The 22767-nt window shown below is 51.3% G+C and overlaps 1 protein-coding gene and 1 long non-coding RNA gene across 4 annotated transcripts; one reads left to right on the top strand and one right to left on the bottom strand.

Annotated features, from left to right (window-relative positions):
- Positions 1-462: 462 nt before the first annotated feature.
- LOC128598622 (uncharacterized) lies at positions 463-3154 on the top strand. The gene is made up of 3 exons (XR_008383673.1): positions 463-1233; positions 1367-1783; positions 2058-3154. It is a non-coding gene; the product is annotated as an uncharacterized LOC128598622 (long non-coding RNA).
- A 1098-nt stretch (positions 3155-4252) lies between these two features.
- Positions 4253-21647, bottom strand: ZNF775 (zinc finger protein 775). 3 transcript variants are annotated; one of them, XM_053609182.1, is made up of 3 exons: positions 21564-21647; positions 13108-13188; positions 4253-8267 (listed from the first exon to the last, which is right to left on the bottom strand). In XM_053609182.1, exons 2-3 carry the CDS (start codon positions 13157-13159, stop codon positions 6658-6660), a joined length of 1662 nt encoding a protein of 553 aa, XP_053465157.1. In that variant the 5' UTR covers positions 13160-13188; positions 21564-21647; the 3' UTR covers positions 4253-6657. The 3 variants fall into 3 exon arrangements, with proteins under 3 accessions (XP_053465157.1, XP_053465158.1, XP_053465159.1); XM_053609183.1 differs by lacking the exon at positions 21564-21647 and adding an exon at positions 17164-20222; XM_053609184.1 differs by lacking the exon at positions 21564-21647 and adding an exon at positions 14271-14320.
- Between the last annotated feature and the right edge of the window lie 1120 nt (positions 21648-22767).

The following is a 22767-nucleotide window of genomic DNA, read 5'->3' as shown; positions in this document are numbered from 1 at the left end:
GCAAGGTCTTATCTGCTCCAATGTTCTCTTTTCTTGGAACTCAGAATGTGACCTATGACATCAATTCAGCCAAACCATTAAACATGTGGCAATCCTACTTAACCCTTAGGATGGTTCATTCTTGGCAGAGATTAAACCAAATGGGAGGCGGCACCTGTGGCTCAAGGAGTAGGGCGCTGGCCCCATATACTGGAGGTGGCGAGTTTGAACCCAGCCCTGGCCAAAAACTGCAAAACAAAAAAAATAAATAATTTTAAAAAGCCAAATGGGAAAACCTTTCTATCTCCTCCCATAGACATAGATGCTCTGTGACCAATCATATACCAAGTTTATTAAAATTATGATAGCTACCCTTAATTGAGTGCTTCTGTGTGCCAGGCACTACACCATATGCTTTACATAGGTTCCTTGCCTAAGGACCTAGAGTTTAAAATAGCAAAGCCAAAAAAAATGTTTTGTTTTTTTTTTTTTTTGAGATAGGGTCTCACTATGTCTCCCTCAGTAGAGTGCAGTGGCATCAGAGCTCACAGTAACCTCAAACTCCTGGGCTTAAGCGATTCTCTTGCCTCAGCCTCCGGAGTAGTTGGGACTACAGGCACCTGCCACAATGCCAAGCTATTTTTTGGTTGCAAATGTCATTGTTTACCAGGCCCAGGCAGGGCTGGAACCTGCCAGCTTCGATGTATGTGGCTGGTGCCCTACTCATTAAGCTATGCGCGCTGAGCCAGCAAATCCAAAATTTAATCCCAAAACTATCTGGTTCTTTCTAGACATGTAAGGGAGAGGGAAAAGCAATGTCTAGCTTCTTGTCAATAGGAACAGCATTATTACTAGAACTGTACTATCCAAGAGTCATAGGTGACCATTTAATTAAAGGTTAAAATTCAGCTCCTCAGCCATACCAGCCACATTTTAAGTGTTCTGTAGCCACATATGGCTAGTGGCTATGGTATTAGACCGCACAGATATGGAACACTATCATCATCACAATAAATCCTATTGGCAGTGCTAGTCTAGGACACCTTCCCCTCCAAATCTGAGCAACCCAAGGGATGCTGTTGTCTTTTTAGTCAAAGGGATAACTTAAGGTGTGCCATTCCTTTCTCCCTCTTCACTGCCCCTCCCCGATCCAGGAGCTGCAGGGATATGTGACAGCTTACTCTTTTGACCATAACATTCCTCCTGCCAAGGATAGTTCTTTACCAAACTCAAACCATTTTTAAAAAGTAAAAGGTCCCGGGGCGGCACCTGTGGCTCAAAGGGGTAGGGCGCAGGCCCCATATGCCGGAGGTGGCAGGTTCAAACCCAGCCCCGGCCAAAAACTGCAAAAATAAATAAAAATAAATAAAATAAAATAAAGTAAAAGGTCCCAGACAGTGTGGCTCACAACTGTAATCTAACACTCTGGGAGGCCAAGGCAGGAGGATTCCTTGAAGCCAGGAGTTAGAGACCAGCCTGAGCAAAAGTGAAACCTCATCACTACTAAAAATAGAAAAATTGGCTGGGCATAGTAGCAGGCACCTACAGTCCCAGCTCCTCGGGAGGCTGCGGCAAGAGAGTGGCTTATGGCCAGGAGTTTGATTTTTTTTTTTTTTTGCAGTTTCTGGCAGGGGCTGGGCTTGAACCCGCCACCTCTGGCATATGGGGCCAGCACCCTACCCCTTTGAGCCACAGGTGCCACCCTGGCCAGGAGTTTGAGGTTGCAGTGAGCTACGATGATGCCACTGCACTATAGTCCAGGTGGAAGAGCTAGACTTTGTCTCAAAAATAAAAATTAAAAAAGGTTTCAGGGGCGGCGCCTGTGGCTCAGTTGGTAGGGCGCCGGCCCCATATACCGAGGGTGGCGGGTTCAAACCCGGCCCCGGCCAAACTGCAACCAAAAAATAGCCGGGCGTTGTGGCGGGCGCCTGTAGTCCCAGCTGCTCTGGAGGCCGAGGCAAGAGAATCGCTTAAGCCCAGGAGTTGGAGGTTGCTGTGAGCTGTGTGAGGCCACGGCACTCTACCGAGGGCCATAGAGTGAGACTCTATCTCTACAAAAAAAAAAAAAAAAAAAAAAGGTTTCAGATGGGGCGATGCCTGTGGCTCAGTGGGTAGGGCACCAGCCCCATATACTGAGGGTGGCAGGTTTGAACCCGGTCCTGGCCAAACTGCAACAAAAAAAGTAGCCAGGCGTTGTGGCGGGTGCCTGTAGTCCCAGCTCCTCAGGAGGCTGAGGCAAGAGAATAATTACCTAAGCCCAGAAGTTAGAGGTTGCTGTGAGCTGCAATGCCACAGCACTCTACTGAGGGTGATAAAGTGAGACTCGGTCTCTAAAAGATTTCAAATGTGTCCCCCACTCCTGCCAAGTCCCAGCTAGGTCTGCTCTCTCCCTTGGCCAGTACATTGGTGTCTGCTCAGCAGCTACCTCTCTGGGCAGCTGTGCCCAGCAAGTCCTGGGGCCAGGCACTGGGACACTAAAGCTACCCAAGGAGGTGGGCCACCTTGCCAACTGGCTTGAAGTTCATGTTGCTTGTCAAAGGACAACCATTTCCCAAGTACTGGAGTCATTTTTGCTGCAATCTGCACCTTATAAAGGCACACAAGGATGGTGCAGGAAGTTCCAGGAGCCTCAGCTCCACCAAGCCCACATCGCCTGCTGTAAGCTTAGCCACACCCCACTGAAGACCACCACTTACCTGGCCATGGACAGGATATAAATCTCTAAGATCTTGATTTGTTCATGGGTGCTTTTTGTTCCCCTACACAACCACCTTAATCTCAGCATGCTCTAGAGCAGCGGTTCTCAACCTTCCTAAAGCTGCGGCCCTTTAATACAGTTCCTGTGGGTTGCGACCCACAGGTTGAGAACCGCTGCTCTGGACTATTTGGAATTGTAAAACACTAGGGTAAGACTGACTTCCTTGTTATTGATTTTATGACATGCCTCTTTCTAAATATTCTCTGACCCAGTTTTATCTCTATGTTTTTTGAGACAGAGTCTCAAGCTGTCACCCTTGATAGAATGCTGTGATGTCACAGCTCACAGCAACCTCAAACTCTTGGGCTTAAGCGATTTCTCTTGCCTCAGCCTCCCAAGTAGCTAGGACTACAGGCACCCATCATAACACCTGGCTATTTTTTTGTCGCAGTTGTCATTGTTGTTTAGCTGTCCCAGGCCGGGGTCAAACCTGCCAGCCTTCATGTATGTGGCTGGCACTGTAACCACTGTGCTATGATTGCTGAGCCCGACCCAGTTTTATCATTTTATTTTATTTTTATTTATTTATTTTTTTTTTGGTAGAGACAGAGTTTCACTTTATGGCCCTCGGTAGAGTGCCGTGGTCTCACACAGCTCACAGCAACCTCCAACTCCTGGGCTTAAGCGATTCTCTTGCCTCAGCCTCCCGAGTAGCTGGGACTACAGGCACCCGCCACAACGCCCGGCTATTTTTTGGTTGCAGTTTGGCCGGGGCTGGGTTTGAACCCGCCACCCTCGGTATATGGTGCCGGCGCCCTACCAACTGAGCCACAGGCGCCACCCCAGTTTTATCATTTTAAAATGAAGGAAATGAAAATTAACTTGATTCCACATAACCTTGGAGAAACCTGTGATTGTGACAATAGAAGCAGCTGGACTAACAGGAGGCCTGGGACCTGCTTTCAATTTGTAATATGACCTAGTGGACAAGTCACACTGTCTCAGCCCCCCTCCCTGTGTGTCACTGCCCTGCCTAAATCACTGACTCATGGTGAGATTAAATGGGATCACAAATAAGAAAGCCTTGTTAATGGGCGGCGCCTGTGACTCAAGGAGTAGGGCCCCATATACTGGAGGTAGCAGGTTCAAACCCAGTCCTGGCCAAAAACTGCAACAGAAAAAAAAAAAAAAAAAAAGAAGAAAGAAAAGAAAAAGAAAGCCTTGTCAAGAGACTCTTAAACAAATTGTTCCCAGGGGTGGTGCCTGTGGCTCAGTGAGTAGGGCGCCGGCCCCATATGCCGAGGGTGGTGGGTTCAAACCCAGCCCCGGCCAAACTGCAACAAAAAAATAGCCGGGCGTTGTGGCGGGCGCCTGTAGTCCCAGCTGCTCGGGAGGCTGAGGCAAGAGAATCGCTTAAGCTCTGGAGTTGGAGGTTGCTGTGAGCTGTGTGGCCACAGCACTCTACAGAGGGCCATAAAGTGAGACTCTGTCTCTACAAAAAAAAGAAAAAATTGTTCCCAATTTGTTTAAGAGTTGACCATACAGATGGTTCCAAGCCATGTGTTATCAAAACGATTTTCCATGAAGGTCCTTAAAGCTCCTAAATAACAGGGACTGTGTCTTAGTCAAAGCACCCCAAAAGTCTAGCACACAGTAGGCTCATTTAGTGAACCAGTGACGTGGAGTCCCCTGACCTAGTCAATGGAGCATATACCTCAGTAATTCTTCACTCTCAGGAATTTGACCCCATCTGCCTTGTGACCCAAAGCACCCATTTGTGGGAGGCCCAATCACCTGGAGTCAGTTAACAGGCATTCTCACAGATTTGCACAGGGAAAAAAAATGCAATTAGGTCTCCTTAACCCCAAGTCCTACCAACACAGCTGTCAGATTGATTTTATCATTAAACACAGGCCACATAAGGAAGAGAACACATTCTATCATAAAGAAACTGAGCGGCGCCTGTGGCTCAAAGGAGTGGGGCAACGGCCCCATATGCTGGAGGTGGCAGGTTCAAACCGAGCCCAAGCCAAAAACTGCAAAAAAAATAAAAAATAAAAAAGACACTACTGCAGGGCTGGCTCTTCAGTGTCTGCCTGCACTACCTGCTCAACCACCTGATTCTAAACAACCAGCGTTTCCGCAGGACCATGCAGGCAGTGGCTAACCCAGGAATGAAGTATGGTACTCAGGAATGTCCTTGTAGGGCGGGTGGGCTTGCTCAAGTTGATTTCAGGATTTGCTAAGTGACAAAAGGAAGAAGCAAATGACTCCTAAGCCTCCCCCATGGTTAAAGTAGGTTCTGATGAGATGCAGGGCGGGCAGGCTGGGGGAGGAGCCCCAGGACAGGGGCAGGCACCAGAGATCAGAGCACAGGGGTGCTGTGGGCAGAGATAGTGCCCAGGAAAACCCTTCTGGTTTGGTTTCCTGCTGATCCTAAGAGTTGAGTGCCCCAGTGAGTGCAATGACTCCAGCACACATTGCCCAGTGCGAGATGTCACACCACAAGGCTTGTGGTCCAAGAACTGGACCAGGAATTAGTGCTAACCCTCTGAGGCACTGTGCTACCCATCAGGTGAACTGTTGGGATGGTCCTCCTTGTCCTCCCTAGCACCTTCATGTCTTTGTGTGATGCTACAACTAGAGCTTCCCAGATAGGAAGGATTAAACAAGATCTGAAGAGAAGAGTGATCAGAAGCCAGACTAAACTGCAGCAGCTCCTAGAGAAGGTGGCATTTCTCATGTTCAGCAAAGGATCTGACCCCCCGGGGATGGGGAGGGTAGACAGATACAGTTCCCCCCCTTTCTTCCTCTCACCTCCCAGCTATCCAACCCTGGCACCCCAATACCCACCTTTTCCCTCTGCCACTTCTCCCCACTCTGGGACAATACAGCCTGGGCTGCAACCCTGGGTTCTCCTGCAGGACCAGGGCCTCAACCAACCCTTCTTTGGATGGGCATGAGGGGTAACCTCTTGGGGGCAGGACATACTGGCAGAGGACAGTATGTGAGAGGACACATAAAACTAACTTGGAAAGGAGAGGAGAGAAAACTGCCCTCCACCCCAGGCAAGAACTAGGGATGGGGAGAAGCTGTGTTCATGGCAAAAAGCTCCCTGCAGTGGGCTCCGGGTAAATAGATTCCTCAGCACACACACACCTTTGCCTTAGCAATGGTTGGCTTAGAGAGGACAATGAGACCACACAGAATATCTCATCCTTCATTTTCTCTTCTGCAACATGGAGATTGAAAGGATCCAAGTCCATAAAGTCAACCAAGCCACTCTGGGCACGCCTGGAACCACAGTAGGAGCAGCACATCAGGCTCTGCGGCCCAGCTCCCAAGCAACCAAACCTCAGCTAAGCCCATCCCACCCCTGCCCATCACATACACACCATTTCTAGGGTCATCCTGCCATACCCAGCACCCTGGGCAACAGGGCACTCAGGCCGGAGAACATCCAACCACTCCAGAAATACTGAATGGCCACTAAGTGCTGACTGGCCTTGGTGCTGGGGATATGCTTGCCCTTCCCTAGCCACAGCCTCTGGCTCCCATCCTTGGTGTCAATGAGTCTGCTGGGATTCTCCCACAGGGGTGGCTTCCTGGCCATTCTGCAGCCTAAGTGTGACAGCCTGGTGTTATGGCTGACCAGTGCAGACCTGGGCAACTTCACACCAGTTGCCTCTCCCCCGACTCCAGGCTTGAGGCCTGGGTTCTAACCGCTGAAAAGGTAAGCAGACGGCCCCCAGCTCATCACCGACACCTTCAGGTTCTGGGGTGAGGAACGTCGCTCTTACCTCCTCCCTCCACACACCCTAGGACCTTTACCCAGCATCCTTCGGGATGCTTCTGGAGCTTTGTTCTCGGTTTTACCGCAGGGGGTTCTAAGAACCTGCACTCCGGCCGCCCCTATTCCCCAGGCGCTCACACGCAAACCTCCCCCTGCCTCCACCACAGGTCTGCTCAACCCCAGTCCACTAGAGCGCCTCCTCCTTGGGGCTGGGTGCCAGGGCTCCGCGATGCACGCGCTGGTGCTTGAGCAGGTGTTGCTTCTGGCGGAAGCCACGGCCACAGGCTGCACACAGGTATGGCCGCTCGCCGGTGTGGTTGCGCCGGTGCCGCGTGAGGTTGGGCTTCTGGCTGAAGCGGCGGCCGCACTCGGGGCACACGTAGGGCCGCTCGCCCGTGTGGATGCGCTGGTGGATGGTGAGCGCCGACCACCACGAGAAGCTCTTCCCGCACTCGTTGCAGATGAACTGACGTGGCTCCCCAGCTCCCGCCAGGCCCGTGCGCCCCCGACCCCACAGCACGTCGCTGGCTCCTCCGGGCCGCTGGGGGCTGCGCGGCCGAGCAGCTGAGCCTGGGGACCGCCCAGACTGTGGGTCGGGACCCAGCTCCCTGTCTGGGGCCGAGGGCTCGGGGTGCAGCAGCTCGGCAGCGGCATGCGTGCGCTGGTGGGCTCGCAGTGCCGCGCGGCTGGGGCAGCTCTTCCCGCAGCGGGAACAGGGCGCGGTGGGCGCGGCCGGCAGGTGCGTGCGCAGGTGCTTGAGCAGGTGCTGCTTCTGGCGGAAGCCGCGGCCGCAGTGCTGGCACGGGTGCGGGCGCTCGCCCGTGTGGTTGCGCAGGTGCCGCGTGAGGTTGGGCTTCTGGCTGAAGCGGCGGCCGCACTCGGGGCACACGTAGGGCCGCTCGCCAGTGTGGATGCGCTGGTGGATATTCAGCGACGACCACCAGGTGAAGCTCTTGCCGCACTCGTTGCAGATGAACTGACGCTGTTCGCCCGGCCCGGAGGGGCTGGGCTCTGCAGTCCGGGCGTCTGGCTGGCCCCACCAGCCTTGGCAGAGCCCCAGCCAGGCCCACTCGGGGCGCCCCCGCGGCGGTGGCGGTGGCGGCACTGACCGTAGGTGACAGACCCGGCGCGCCGCTGCGTCCCGGAGCAGCTCGTGCAGGCCTGCGCGGGCCCCCAGGCGGTCCCGAGCGTGCGCACGCTGGTGGATGCGGAGGCCCACCTGGTGGCGGAAGCAGCGCTCGCACTCGGGGCACGAGTGGGTGGCGGGCCGGGAGTGGGTCTTCTGGTGCTTGAGCAGATGCTGCTTCTGGCTGAAGCGTCTCGCGCACTCAGGGCAGCAGAAGGGCCGCTCGCCCGTGTGGTGCCGCTGGTGGCGCGCCAGATTGGGCTTCTGGCTGAAGCTCTTGCCGCACTTGCCGCAGAGGTACGGCTTCTCCCCGGTGTGAGTGCGCTGGTGGATCTTCAGGGATGACCACCAGCTGAACCGCTTCCCGCAGTCCAGGCACACAAAGTGACCCTCACTGACAGAAAGCGCGGGGCTCAGGGGGGCGGGAGCTGCCCCGGGAGCCCGGCCTGCCAGCCCCCCATCCTGCTCTGTGGAAGGGGTCCACCGGGCACCTCCAGCCTCCTCTTGTCCCCCCAGGGCTCGAGGCCTTCCCATGGTCTGGCATTGTGGGAGGGCCCCATGCTGCTGGAAAATGTTCTCCTTATCTTTCTTGGAAAGCACAGCCTGCGGCGCCAGCGTCTGCAGCAGCCACTCCGGTTTCTCTTGCTTGATCTTCATCACCAGCCCATCTCCTGCCAGAGGCAAACAGGAGAGAGGGTGGGGAGAGGTCACTTGCTGTTCTGCTGGGTGGATGGGGACAAGGAAGGGAGGGAGGGAAGCGGGGTGGAAGGCAGAGAAGAGCTAAAAATATGTTGAGAACCCCAACGGGAAAGATATTAAAACAGAAGAAAAGAGAAACGGAGCAAGAGTAAAGAGTGGGAAGCAGAAAGGACAATAATACAAGGACAGGTTGAGGAGCGGAGGAAGAAGGAAGGAAAACAAGAATGGGTAGATTAATGCATCATTTGGGCACCAGGGACATGGGGTCCAACAAGCATGGCCTGGCCTGCCTTCTCTCCCAGGCCTGGGAGAGGCAGCGATGGCGGCAGAAACCACTCCAGAAACCACTTCTGACTAAGAGAGCAAAGAGAAAATGGCCATGTTTCAAAACATACTATTCTTTTCCTCCTAGGATCAATGTGCCGGAAGCTTTCTAAGCAAGGGCATGCCTAGTCTCTCAGTGGCAAGTGAATGAAACTCCAGGTCACTGTAGCAGCCTCTGCAGTGGCTGAGCCCCCGCTGCAAGGCAATAGCCATGTGCCTGAACACTTTACCGCTGGGACCTGGATTGTCAGGCAGCCTCACTCACTTTTCTTCAGCAAACCCAAGAACAAGAAAAGAGACCAAAAAGGCCTCTGCACCGAAAATAGGTGTTTTCTGGCCTTTGTATTAAATCTAATCTACTTTATTGAGAGAGTCACACACACACTGCTCCTAAGCTGCACAGTGCTCAACGTCTAAGAGGCACTTTGTTTTCCTAGCTCATGGACATAAGAAGCTATACTGGAAAACACCTGCTATAGACACATAAGAATACATACTATGGGGCGGCGCCTGTGGCTCAGTCGGTAGGGCGCCGGCCCCATATACCAAGGGTGGTGGGTTCAAACCCGGCCCCGGCCAAACTGCAACCAAAAAATAGCTGGGCGTTGTGGCGGGTGCCTGTAGTCCCAGCTACTTGGGAGGCTGAGGCAAGAGAATCGCTGAAGCCCAGGAGTTGGAGGTTACTGTGAGCTGTGTGAGGCCATGGCACTCTACCGAGGGCCATAAAGTGAGACTCTGTCTCTACCAAAAAAAAAGAATACATACTATATATTCAGTTTACATGAAGATCAGAAGTTGGCAAAATAACCCATGACTCAGCAGGCTCAGTGGATGGAAGGCAAAATAGGTTCTTCTGGCTGTGTTCTCTGTTGATGTGTGTTCATCTTACATGAATTTATAGAGCTTGTGATCTGTGCATCTTTATGTATGTGTGTTAGTATTTCAAAAGAAGTTCACAAAGACAACAAAGTAAACCCAAAGGAAGTAGAAGGTATTAATAAACAAAAACAGATAACAGATAAATGGACATATAGATGCTAAAGGATTCTGAAAATCCTAAAATACCTAAAATTAAAATATAGGCTTTATGTCAATAAATCTGAAACTCTATATAAAAATATGATTTTTTTATAGAGAGAAAACATAAAACTGACCCAAGAGTAAGTAGAAAACCTAACATAATCAATTAGAAAGGACTGAGAAGAAAACCAAAATTCTACCTCAAAAATGGGTAATAGGTCATACAACTATATAAACAAGTGCCACTAAAACCTAAGTGGAAGGGTGATCCCAGCTCCAACAAGCCATTACAGTGAGTGGGAGGAAAGGGGGCAGGGAGGAAAGAAGCCTGTACCGCCATCACCATTCCAGTATCAAAAAAGGCAAGAATAGAAGTGGACAGGAAATTACAGATTTATCATTCTTTGAACATAAACAAACATGAGCAACGCAAATTCAATGGTATTAAAATAATAACACGTCATGAACTTGCTGAGATTTTCCCCTGGAAAGCAAAGACAGCCCAATATAATTCATAACATTGCCTTATTAAAAGTGAAAAACCGGGCGGCACCTGTGGCTCAAGGAGTAGGGCGCCGGTCCCATATGCCGGAGGTGGCAGGTTCAAACCCAGCCCTGGCCAAAAACCACAAATAAATAAATAAATAAATAAAAATAAAAGTGAAAAACCTCATACTATCTCAGTAGGTATAAAAAAGTCATGATAATAACCTAAGAATATGGGAGACGGGGGAGGATGGGTGGAGGGAGGGTGATTGGTAGAATTACACCTACAGTGCATCTTACAAGGGTACATGTGAAACTTAGTAAATGTAGAATATAAATGTCTAACTAAGACTTAGTTCAAAAACTAAGAAAATGCCAGGAAGGCTATGTTAACCAGTGTGATGAAAATATGTCAAATAGTATGTAAAACCAGTGTATGGTGCCCCATGATCGCATTAATGTACACTATGTAAGCTATGATTTAATTAAAAAAAAAAAGTCATGATAAAATTCAACATCATTTCTGGAGGGAAGGAGAAAAGAAGGAATATGGAATATACATAAAGTTCACGTGCAATTTAAAATATTATGGCCACCTTGTATTAAGGATTCCTGTAAGTATGATAAAAAGAGGCTTAACCTCATTAATCATGAACAAAATGCAAAATAATAGTGTAGCATCTTTTATACCCATCATACCAGCAAAAGTGGAAAAGATGGATGACATCCCTATTCCACAATGCACCCAGAAACTATGCAGAACAAGTATACATGAGTATCCTGGGGACATAAGTGGGCCAGACTTTCTGGAGGATGATTTTGACACTGTTTATTAAAACTATAAATGTGTACAGCCTTCTGCCCCTTCCAGCCAGCAATTCCCCTCTAGGTGTTTACCTAATACTTACATACAAGTGTAAAGAGCAACATCCAAGAATAGTCACTGAAGTGCTGTTTATACTTAGCAAATAATGGAAAACAACCTAATTACCCATATACTGAATAATAGTTAAAAAATTATCACTCTCTTCATAATATGAAATATTATGCAATTAAAAAGTATGGAAAATAATTATATATATGCAGATATTAAAAGATTTCCAAAACATTTTAAGAGAAAACAAAAAGCAAGTTGAAAAATGATCTCTTGTAAATGACCTACAATGCTTCATGCCAACCTGAGGATGGTGGTGACCAAACAGTCCATCAAGTAGCTGATGGCTAGGGAAGTTGCCCTCTCTAGCAGAAAGATGCCCCTGGGCCAGAAAGCCACAGGCTGCCAGGACAGTGTTCTGTCACATCCACCTGCTGAAGGGCGCCAGGCAAATACAAATGACCAGACTGGGAAGGGGGTGAAGCCCAGCACTCATCCCTTGATGAGTGTAGGGACTTCAGGTGTCCCTGGCCACATTCCCTAGGGCCCAGGTATCTACACAAAGGAAAACAGGCCTGGCCTTGAATGTAGTCCAGAAATATGGCACTTCTACTCCTCTGTCAACATGAAAGGATGATGTTTTAGATTATAAATGGTGCAGATAAAATAAACAAGTGTAAAATGGGGATCATTGCTTAATGTGTACAGTGTTTCCAGGGTTATGAAAAAGTTCTGGAAACTGATAGAATCACAACATTGTGAATGTACTTAGTATGCTGGATTATATACTTAAAATATTCAAAACAGTACATTTCAAGTTTCATATATTTTGTCACAATGAGAACACAAAATAAATAAATATTATAAGGTCCTTAAAAGAGGTAAGCTGTCAGTTATCTGAAAAATTTGGCCATCCAGAATGAGTTATTCCCTAAGTCACGAAAGGGGCCAGCCCACTCCTCCACATGCCTTTGTATCCTCAGGATCTAAGCCAGTACTTTTCCAGCTCTTCCCTAAAATCACAGGGTTGCCTCAGAGGCTATAAAGAGGAAGGAAAAAGGGCCCTAGTGGACTCCATGTCTCAAATCCACCAGAGCCACCTCACTGCTAATTAGCATCCACTTGTGAGTTTATCTGGGGAAAGGGATCCTTCTGCTCAGACACTGGCCATGGCCCCTCTACGTTCCACTCGTGCTGTAATGTCCACACCACTGGAAGCTAGAGCACTCCTGCCCACCCACCCAACTCCTCAAGGGAGGAGGGGCCAGCACGGTGGCCAAGCACCCTGGAGGGTCCGAGAGTCAGGACCCAGCCCCAGGACAGTGTGCTTGCCACACCCACATCCGTTTCTTTGCCTGGTTTTTATCTCAGTGGTAGGTCTACTGAATGATTCCTCCGACAGTGGGTAGCTTTCCCCCAGAGGCAAGGGCCTATGTGGCACTCCCTGGGAAGAGAGAGAGAGGTAAAGAAACCTGACTCACTCTCTGCTGAGGGGCTGCTCTCAGACACAACCCCATCTGAGAGGTCCAGAGCCTGTCTGCAGCCCCAGCCACACAGCCACCAAGGCTTTGGAGGGCTACTCATAGACACCAGGGGCTGCTCCACCCTGGGCCTAGAACATATGACTGTACAGGAAATTTTCCACTTACAGCACGTATTTCATCACAACTGGTTCTAAGCAGCTTAGCTGATAAAGACCCTGAACTTTGCATGACTCCAGGAAGCTTTAATGGACCAAACTGAAGACATTGCCCTGATGGATGAACCACAGGGCTTATTTTAATGAACTGTTCTACCCAGAGTGCTAGTTTTCCAAGCTTGATTAGCATAACCATCATGAACCCCATTCTATTCTTAAAAACCATCTCAATTCCTACAAAGTGTGTGATGGTGTGTGTGTGTTCCCTCACCTGGCAAGTTAACCAGCTGGGCTCTATTGTCTTTTGAGCTCTTGTGGCTTTTCTCTTTGTCCCATTCTTTGACATGACCTTCCACGTCCTGGATACCCTGAAATTCTACGAATATTGGATATACCATGCTGAGGGCGACATGGGGACCAAAGAGAAGGCACCCTAGCTTGTCCCCACCTGCTCCAGCTTCCCTCTTACCTGAGCTGTCACTGGCCAGGCAGCTCTCCATCCCTAGAGGCCTCCCCAGCATCAGTGTTGGCCAGGTCCTTGCCCTGCCATCTGTGGGTGAGATGGGAAGAAAAAAAAAATGGCCTGTGGAACAAGAATAACTGAAATTTCCCGTCTGCTTCCCATCCCATGGAGCACTGTCTTCTTCATAGAACTTTGCTAGCCACAGACTCATTTGAAATATGTGGGGCTTTTTTTTTTTTTTTTTTTTTTGTAGAGACAGAGTCTCACTTTATCTCCCTCAGTAGAGTGCCATGGTATCACACAACTCACAGCAACCTCCAACTCCTGGGCTTAGGCGATTCTCTTGTCTCAGCCTCCCAAGTAACTGGGACTACATGGCACCTGCCATAACGCCTGGTTATTTTTGTTGTTGTTGCAGCAGTTTGGCCCGGGCCAGGTTTGAACCTGCCACCGTCGGTATATGGGGCTGGCACCCTACTCACTGAGCCACAGGCGCCACCCTATGTGGGGCTTTTTTAATTGCACACATACCTACTGAGCAGGTAGACAGAATTCTCATTTTACTAAGGGGAAACTGAGGCTGTAGAGATCCCTGACATGCCCAGAGTCAAGGAGGTGGCTGATTGGCAAAGCTGGACAAAAACTCAGGTCTTCCAGGCGGCGCCTGTGGCTCAGTGAGTAGGGCGCTGGCCCCATATGCCGAGGGTGGCGGGTTCGCACCCAGCCCCGGCCAAACTGCAACAGAAAAATAGCTGGGCGTTGTGGCGCGCGCCTGTAGTCCCAGCTGCTCAGGAGGCTGAGGCAAGAGAATCGCGTAAGCCCAAGAGTTAGAGGTTGCTGTGAGCCGTGTGACGCCACGGCACTCTACCTGAGGGCTGTACAGTGAGACTCTGTCTCTACAAAAAAAAAAAAAAAAACTCAGGTCTTCCAACTCCACACCTGTGGCATGGTGTCTACAGGACACCACACCTAAGAACTCAGGAGCCTCCAATAACCGCAGAGATCACCTGGGACCAGCTGTGGTCAGGAAGACACCTGGGAGGCAGAGCCACTCTTTGAGAGTTCCCTTCATGTTCAAAGCCTTCCAGGGAACCTCACAGCCACCCCTCTCCCACAAAAACACACAGAGTCAACCAGGGCGCCAGTTAAACCAGCCCTGGTTCACAGACCTGGGACTCATCTTTTGTTTCTGATGCCAAAGTCTCCTGAGCATCCCCTGACTGGTCTACTCCACACCTGGCAGGGAAAAGACCATGCTGCTGCTGGGACACCCTGGGTCTCTGCCCTGCCTGTTCCCTTTGTCCCTAGGTCTCCACCTGCTTATGCCACCTCCCTGCTTAAATGTCACCTTCTTAGTCATAAGCCTAACTCCCCCTCACATTTCCCCTCAACACCTTTGCCTTTGTGATGTCTACTTGTCTGTTTGCTACCATCACAAGGACAAGAACTCTTTGTGTCTGCCACCAAATCCCCAGTGCCTGGAACAGTGCTGACAGAGAGAAAAAGCATCCAACAAACACACGGGGCATACACCTGCACCCTGCCAGGCTTGGGGCTGCCACTGCCTAAAGTCCTATTTAACTCACCCTGCTGGTGGACACTGTCTCTTCTAAGGATAGGGATCTGGTCTTACCAGTCTGGGTTTACCCCTTTAGCAGAGCAAGGAGGTAAGGCATGCTGCCCCACAGACAGCTGGACACTACAGCTATCTTTACTGCTGGCTCGAGGGAGAGGGGCTTCTCCAGCACCAGTCAGCCCTTCCTTCCCTGAACCTGCCTTCCACACCTGCACTCACCCCCCTCAACACCCACTCCACCAGGACCTGGCCTTCCTCCTCCTCTCTCCCATGTCCCCATCCATAGTCCACTCTGAGGGCAGGTACCCAGACTGGGAATCTGTACCCTCACAAGAGAGTGGGGTATAAATATGAATCTCAAACATAAGAAAAAAAGTCCTTGCCTTAGTAGAAAGAGGAAAAGAAACATACCCACTTTATTTCCAGGGCATTTTCTTTAGAAACTTCTAAGTTCTTCTGTCTTTTTGAGATATAAATCTTTTTAAGAGCTAAATCAGTCTTTGACCACGTAGGACTGTTTTTCTCAAAGATGGGGCAGCCATTTATTTAAAATGTAAACGCAGAGAAAGTGCCCTGACCTCCACCTCCTGGTCTCCATGGAGGGTGGGAGCTCACCTTCTACAGGTGCCTGGCTCCAAGTTGCAAACCTACTTCCTGTCATAAAAATATAAGTTTATTTTTTCTTTGGATAGAGACAATTAGCTAACACAGACAGTCACTCCAACTATCAGGTGAATTGAGGATGAGCTACATGTGACAGATGGCGTTGTCCGGTCCTCTTACTTAAGAGCTAGTCATCTTGGGAGCATGTCTGTAACAAAGTAGCCCCTGGCTGGCCACACACAGGGTGAGATCTCCTTTGTCTGTGCTCATGGTATTTAGGCACCTGGGCCTGCTGCCTGCTGCCCTCCTCCTGCCCCCACCTTCTTGGGCTAGCAAGGGACTTTGTTTTAACACTTTTTTTTTCCATAGATGAATCTTGCTATGTTGCACAGATTGGCCTTGAACCCCTGGGCCCAATCAATACTCCCACCTCAGCCTCCAAAGTAGCTGGAATTACAAGCCACACCATTAAGCCCAGAGATTTTGTTTTTAATTCTATTTCCTAACAGGGGTATTCTGTTAAGCACTCTGACTGCAGTTTCTAAACATGAAAACCTGCTGGTGGTGCACAGCTGAGGAGGAGGGGCCAGGCCCAGCCAGCAGGGTTCCCTGATGATAGGTGCTATTCCCCCATGCACTGCCCTCTCCCCTGCAGGCCATCTCATGTGAGCTTCTGCACCCCACACCTTGGAAAACCCTCTCATCAACTGGACTTCATGTCCACCTAAAGAGGCTCAGAGGGACTAGTGGACAGAGAAGCCCCCACAGTGGGGGGAAACACAGAATGAAGGGGTCAGAAATTCAGGGCAAGGCCAGAGGGGTGGGCTTTGGCCTACAACACACAACTAGAGGCCCCTACGCCAAATCTAAGATAGTCCTACTTTATCCACCTTGTCTTCCAAGAGGTGGTAGGACCTCAAAGTCATTTCAGGTGCCAGAAGGGCTTCAATTCTTCCCGACCTCCCCAGAAGAGCTCCTCCCTTGGGCTCACTACCTGTCCCAGCTCCAGGAAAACCAGTCTTGTACCTTAGGTAAGAACCGAAGTGGAAACAAAAAGTACTCTCATGGACCTAAGGGGGAAAAGTAAACAGTGAGGGGCAAGACACAGAGGGCAGGAATGGGAGGAGGGAGGCCATGTCTTGGGGGACCCATGTCCACCTGTATGCTCAGGTGGGATGTGTCTGAAAACAGCATAGCAAGTGCCTTGCAGACTAAACCTGGAAAAGTACTAACCTCCTGCCATAGCACTCAGCTGACTGGAGATGCTCAGGAACTAGGCCCTTGGGCCCCAGCAAAATGCCTAGGCCAGAGGACAGGCAACTAAGGGACAGCTTCACCACACCCCACCAGGACCCTGCCCAGCAGTCATGTGGCCCGCAAGATACACAAAGGTGATGAGTCTCAAGACAAGGCCACCTCCCCATTCCCGCTGCCTGGCTCTGGGCTGGGCCTCCCCACCAGAACTCCCACAGGGTCAGGCTGCAGTTCAGGGTGAGCCCCTACCACCCCTACCCCCCCAAAGGGTAAGGCCTCAACCAGGCCCAGCTACCATGACAACAGGGGGACCACACAAAGAGCAGACTGTGCCCTGCGGCAGGTGCTGAGGCCTCGGGCAGGGGAGGTAACAAAGGAGCTTTGGTTGAAGCAGAGACTTGGGGGTGGGGCAGGCAGACAGAAGCTGGGGCAGGGAATAGGCCACAGTCCAGGGAGCAGACCTGTCCAGGTCTCCCAATCTCAGACCACTGATGGGTGAGCCTCTCACCAGTCTGGTACAGTTCTCTTTAGACATGGACCCAGGTAGGGAGGTCAGAAGTAGTTAGCACCTCATGAATCCTTTGTGCCAGAGGTCAAAGCAGGGACCAGTGGCAGGGATTACCACGTACCTTCCACCAGGAGCTGAGGCTTTGGGTTGGGTGGGAGGCAGCTCCCCAAACCAGGTCAAAGGCCCTGCACCAGGCCCTTCTCAGCCATGAGGCCCCACCAGGTCCTCACTTGCTGGACACTGACTAGCTGTACCAATAGCCCCTTGCAGTCACCGGAGACTCTGGCAGGAGCTGGCCCCCTAGACCCCAGGCCACTGCCTGAACAGCCTGCCCCTTTCTGTCAGCGCTATCCTTTCCAACCCACAGTTGCTTCTCCCTTCCAGGTCTACCTAGTCCCCAAAGCAGCCTGGTCCTCTCCTCACAGGAGACTGTGTGTCCTCACTGCACAACTTCCTCATGTGAACCCCAGGGAGTGGGGACTTGCTCCCTTGCCCTGCCAGTCCCTGAGATGCAGAAGGTACTCAGTACATAATGAATGAATGAAACAAGCAATGGAGGACTCCCAGGAAGAGGCTCCTCTGGCCCCAGACTTTGTCACTAACAACAAATACCTGAGGACAAGCCAGGAAGCATTGTTCTCTCCCTGAAAAACAATTTCAGTTAATAGCTGGTGTTTTAATTTTAAATATATGCTTATGGGCATATGAGAAACTGACATCAACACCAAATGCACACACAAACACACCCAGAGGCAATCATATCTAAACATAGCTAAGGAAACAAAAGTTTGAAGATATGAAAATACAGAGATATTCATACACATGAGAACAGCTACAAAATAGTATCTGCAAATACAGAGGAAACCTACAGACAGGTGTGGCGCCCGTAGCTCAGTCGGCAAGGGCACCGGCCACATTCACCTAGGGTGGCGGGTTTGAACCCGGCTAGGGTCTGCTAAGCAACAATATCAACTGCAACCAAAAAATAGCCAGGTGTTGTGGTGGGTGCCTGTAGTCCCAGCTACTTGAGAGGCTAAGGCAAGAGAATCACTTAAGCCCAAGAGTTTGAGGTTGCTGTGAGCTGTGATGCCACGACACTCTACCCAGGGTGACAGCTTGAGACTCTGTCTCAAAAAAATAAAATAAAACCTACAGACATACCTACAGATCTACGGACACACATGTGCCACTATAATCCATATCAACAGAAATCACTACACAGCATTCATGAAAACTGAAATGCCAGTCCATTAGTGACACAAGTGTCCTTGCACATTCATGGCCAACCCACTGGGCCCATTTGCCCAGGTAAAAGAACTCAGGAGGGTGGAAATGGAAGCAACCCATCTACGGCAAGCTGGGAGCCATCAGATCACTTATGCTGCAGGAGAGGTGGCACCGGTCAGCAGGGGCTGCAGCTGGCTGAAGAGAGGGCAAAGTAGGATGGAAATCTTTAGAAAAACAACAAGGCTGTGCCCAGTAGTAAGCCCAGTGTCTTATGAGACTCTTCTAGGGCCTGGCCTCCAGGCTCTCATCCACAGGGTAGTAGCAGGCCCTTTGCCTTTCAGCCAGCTTTGAGGAGCCCTGAAAGGCAATGAACCTGCAGGGCTGTCCCCTGAAGCCTATTCCTTTACAAGGTTGTCCTTTTCAGTCCCTCCTCTAGGACTCTAGACCCCCACTTCAGGCCTATGTCACAACCTATAATTCGTACTAAGCTGCTCCTTGTCCCCGGCAAGTCTTTTAACTCTGGGCCTTGAGTTCCTAACAGTAAAGGTGAGGCCCCTGAGCTCACAGTTGCCTCCACACTTGCTTGGCTTCACAAGTGGAAGAGGGTTGAGGCTCTGCGTGCAGAGCCCTGCACTTTGCAGGGCAGTTCTGACGTTCCTCCCAGAGGTCCCAGACCAGACCAGGTGGGCATCCCCTTCCTACCAAGAGATCTCATCCCCACACCCCTGATAGCTCTCCAGTCCCTGCCTATCACCCATTCTGCTCCTCTGCAACTTCTGAAGTTCCCCAGCACCAGTCACCCCCTACACTGCCCCCACCCTTCCCACTCCATCATCTTCAGACTTCAGCCTCCCAAATATTTAGATCATCAATCTCAGAAGTGGGGACAGAGGGGAGTACAGAGCAGGAGGAGGACAGGCCATCGTCCCACAGAAAGACTGGGCCACAGTGGGCAAAGCCATTCAGAGGCCCCAAACTGGGACTGAGATTGCTTCTCATTAGCCATATGACCTGACACTCACAGTCCCCAGTCCCAATTCTAATTTATACTGAGGAGCCTGTTAGGACCTGGGAAAACCTCATGACCTGATCTAAAGACAAGGAACAAAACCAACAACCCTTTGGACAGTGTCACACTATAATTCATGAACACTTTTACACCCCTTGCTGCAATCAAAGAGTGTTCCCCCCTTAATTAATGAGGAAAGCAAAGCCCAGAGTGATTATATTCTCTGCCTCAAAGCAGGTCTCTGGCACACTTGGACAGTGCTATGCCCTCTAGGCCTCTACCAGCCCTGAAAAACTTTGGATGTCTCAGCTAAGTATATCCACTAATGCGGGGGACAGGTATATCCACTAATCTACCTCCAACAAGCTCTGCACTTTGCCCTGGGCATCCCTGTCAAGGGGTAGGGGACAGTGAATCTTCATCAGGCTTCTCAAAACCTCCACACCTATACCTACCACCTAGTGCAAACACCCTCACAACCAGTAGGTCACTAAGTCCCACCAGGGCCATTGGGGGGGGGGAGGGGCGGGGAGCCGGGACAGAGCCTCAAGCTGTTGCCCTCAGTAGAGCAACCTCCAACTCCTGGACTTAAGCGATTTTCTTGCCTCTGCCTCCCTAGTAGCTGGGACTATAGGCACCTGCCACAACGCCCAGCTATTTTTTGGTTGCAGCTGGCATCGTTGTTTGGCAGGCCCGGGCTGGATTTGAACCTGCCAGCTCAGGTGTATGTGGCTGGCGCCTTAGCTGCTTGAGCCTCAGGTGCAGAGCTGGGGCCATTTTTAATACTTTCAAAATCTCCTACTACCACTTCCCAAGTTCAGGCCCCACTACTTCTCATCTGATTTTGACAGTCTTATGGCTTACCTTGCCCCCTCCAATCCATTTGCCACCCAGAACCCAAAGCAATTTTTCTAAAACTGAAATTTTGACATGTTACTACTATGCTTAAAATACTTCAGTGATTCCCCCATATTTTTAGACTCATTAAAAATGTCTTGGCAGGGCCATTCAAATCTGCCCTTTGATCACCTCTCCCCACTGTACCCCCACAAAGACCCCACCCTCCCAGCTCCTGAACTTTCCCTGTTCTCCCACACCTGTGAATAAGTCTTGGAAGACCCTTGCCTGACTCTCCCTTTCCCAGTCCAGATTAGGGCTCACTTTGGCCAGGAAGCATTTGGTACTTTGGGATACACCATGCTCAGTAAGGGGCCCCTTTTTAACCTATGCACCCATGCAACCCAGCACCATCTACATCGAATCATCATCATCGTCAATATTCTGCCAGTCTTCACAAGACTACCCACATCTTAACACAGGCCCAGCACCCAGTGAAGGATCCACACACTATAAACCATTAATAAAACAATGTTATAAAGGAACACTTAATGAAATTTTGGTCCAAAACAGATTAGAAGCGCAGAATCACGTAATCTTAAAGCTGAAAGGAGACAGATACCATATAATCTCTTCATTTTACAAATAACCACAGAAATAACTGTTCCCAAAAGAACAGTTAACAGTGGAGCCTGGACTGCCACTGTGCCTGCAGCCGCTGGGGCTCTGACCACACCCAATTCTAGCCCCACTACCAAGCCCCACTCCAGGCTCCATCTTGCCTAGAGGAGGCCGCATCTCTACATCCTCCCCGTGTATATAGATATATATATATATCCATATGTTTTACAGAGAGAGAAGCCCCTCACCCCCTCACCCTCCCCCCAGCCCCCACTGAGACCCTGGCTGCTGTCTCCATTTCCCTGGAACACCAGATGCGCAACTACTTCCAGCTTCTGTGGTGCTTTCCTCTCACTCCAACCCCCAAACCTAATCCCCACTCTTATAATACACATTTATTGAGCACCTACTACGTTTCACAATGCAGCGAGCACTGGAGTTCCTGTCCCCCATAAGCTGTACTATTGGGACGGTGGGCACAGGCAGGGAACTCAGAACAACAGCACAGCCCAGGAGGGGACGCGCGAGGGCGACCCTCCGCTCGCCACTGCGTCCTCCCCCGCTCTCACTGACCTCCCGCTGACCTCGCTGCCCTGATCTGCGCCCCCCGCCCCGCCGACCAGTCCCTTTCTCCTAGGCTGTGTAGGGGTGGAGAAAGCTTGAGGCTTAGAGCCACCGAGGCCCCCGCCCCATCTCTTCGCTCCTGCCCCAGCCGGGTGGAGGCAGCGTGGGAGGAGCGGGGCCAGGCGTTGGGCCATCCCTCGCACCGCCCCTCCCCGCCCGAAATGCACAGGGACTCGGAGAGAGGGGGCCGGGGAAATAAATACCTTTGACTTTGTGGCTAAGGTTAACGGGAACTGCCACCCCGGGGGCGACTTGGGCACCGGGCTCGGGGCCCTGGCCAGTCCCGGGGCAGGCGGGGCGGGAGTCCACACCTGATTGGGTGGAGGGTCTGGCGGTTCCCCCGAACCGCCCAGCCACTCCATTGGCTGCGCCGCTCAGATGACCCTCTAGGTCCTATCCGAGCAGCCCGCGGGGCGGCCCCTTTGTTCTCTAGAGCCAATAGCCGGAGTGGGCGGGCTGACCTCGCCCCCGCGGGTACGCGTAGCCCCGGCTCAGTGAACGCGCCCGCCTAGGGTCCTTGGGGTGGTAGGCGCAGAGTTGCGTTGGGGACGCACAACAAGGCCCCGCCGGAGGTGACCTGCGGCGTTATGGCACCCCGCCCTCACCCGGCGGGGCCCATTCAGAACCAAGCGGACAGCGTGTGTGTGCCCTGCTTCCCGCACACGCACGTTCGGGCTCAGTCGGTAGCGGAGCAAACAGTCTCGGAGCGCCCTTAGCGTGCCCGGAAACCGTCCTCCCTGTGAGGAGTCGATCAGGACCGAAACGGAAATCCCTGCTCTGCAGCTTCCCCCGAGGGCAGTCTCGCGTGGTGGCAGTTCTTTTTCTTTGCTCCCTAGAAGCTGTTACTCAGTTCTGCACACGTCTGTCGCCTAGGGAAAGGTATCCCCTGCGTACAGGAGTCGCAGCCCTGCCTCCCGTGCGCCTGGCACCGTGGCAGGCCCATTGTGCGGGTGTGGCAAACGGTTTTCAGGGTTCTCCACGCGAGACCTTAGAAATGATGACATTCAACCCCTTCGTTTTCTGGCTGAGGAAGTAGGGTCCGAGGAGGTGGCATTGCCAGGTAGGACTCTCAGATGTGGAATCCTGTCCTCGACAGCTGCCACCCTGGTCCACATGGCCAGCGAGGGTCTTGAGTTCCCAGAGACCTCCTGGAGGAGTATTTTCTCATCTCCCCACTCCGATTGTAAGGAAATTCCTCCCTCTTAACCTCAAAGGGGGCACAGCTGGATCGACTCCCCGCAGGACTCATTCCCACATCTGCTTAGAAGCTGCCTTGGTGGATGGTGTGTACAAACAGGAGCTGGGCCTCTCTGAGACTCCTACAAACTGTCGCTACTGGGCAGGTGTACTTCCCTCATCTGTCATCAGCTGTAGAACATTTCCCAGAGACCCAGCCCTATTTAGCCT

Source organism: Nycticebus coucang, chromosome 11 (genome assembly GCF_027406575.1).
Source record: "Nycticebus coucang isolate mNycCou1 chromosome 11, mNycCou1.pri, whole genome shotgun sequence".
Taxonomy (NCBI): Eukaryota; Metazoa; Chordata; class Mammalia; order Primates; family Lorisidae; genus Nycticebus; species Nycticebus coucang.
Note: the sequence above shows the minus strand (reverse complement) of the source record. Positions and strands in the feature narration are given on the sequence as shown.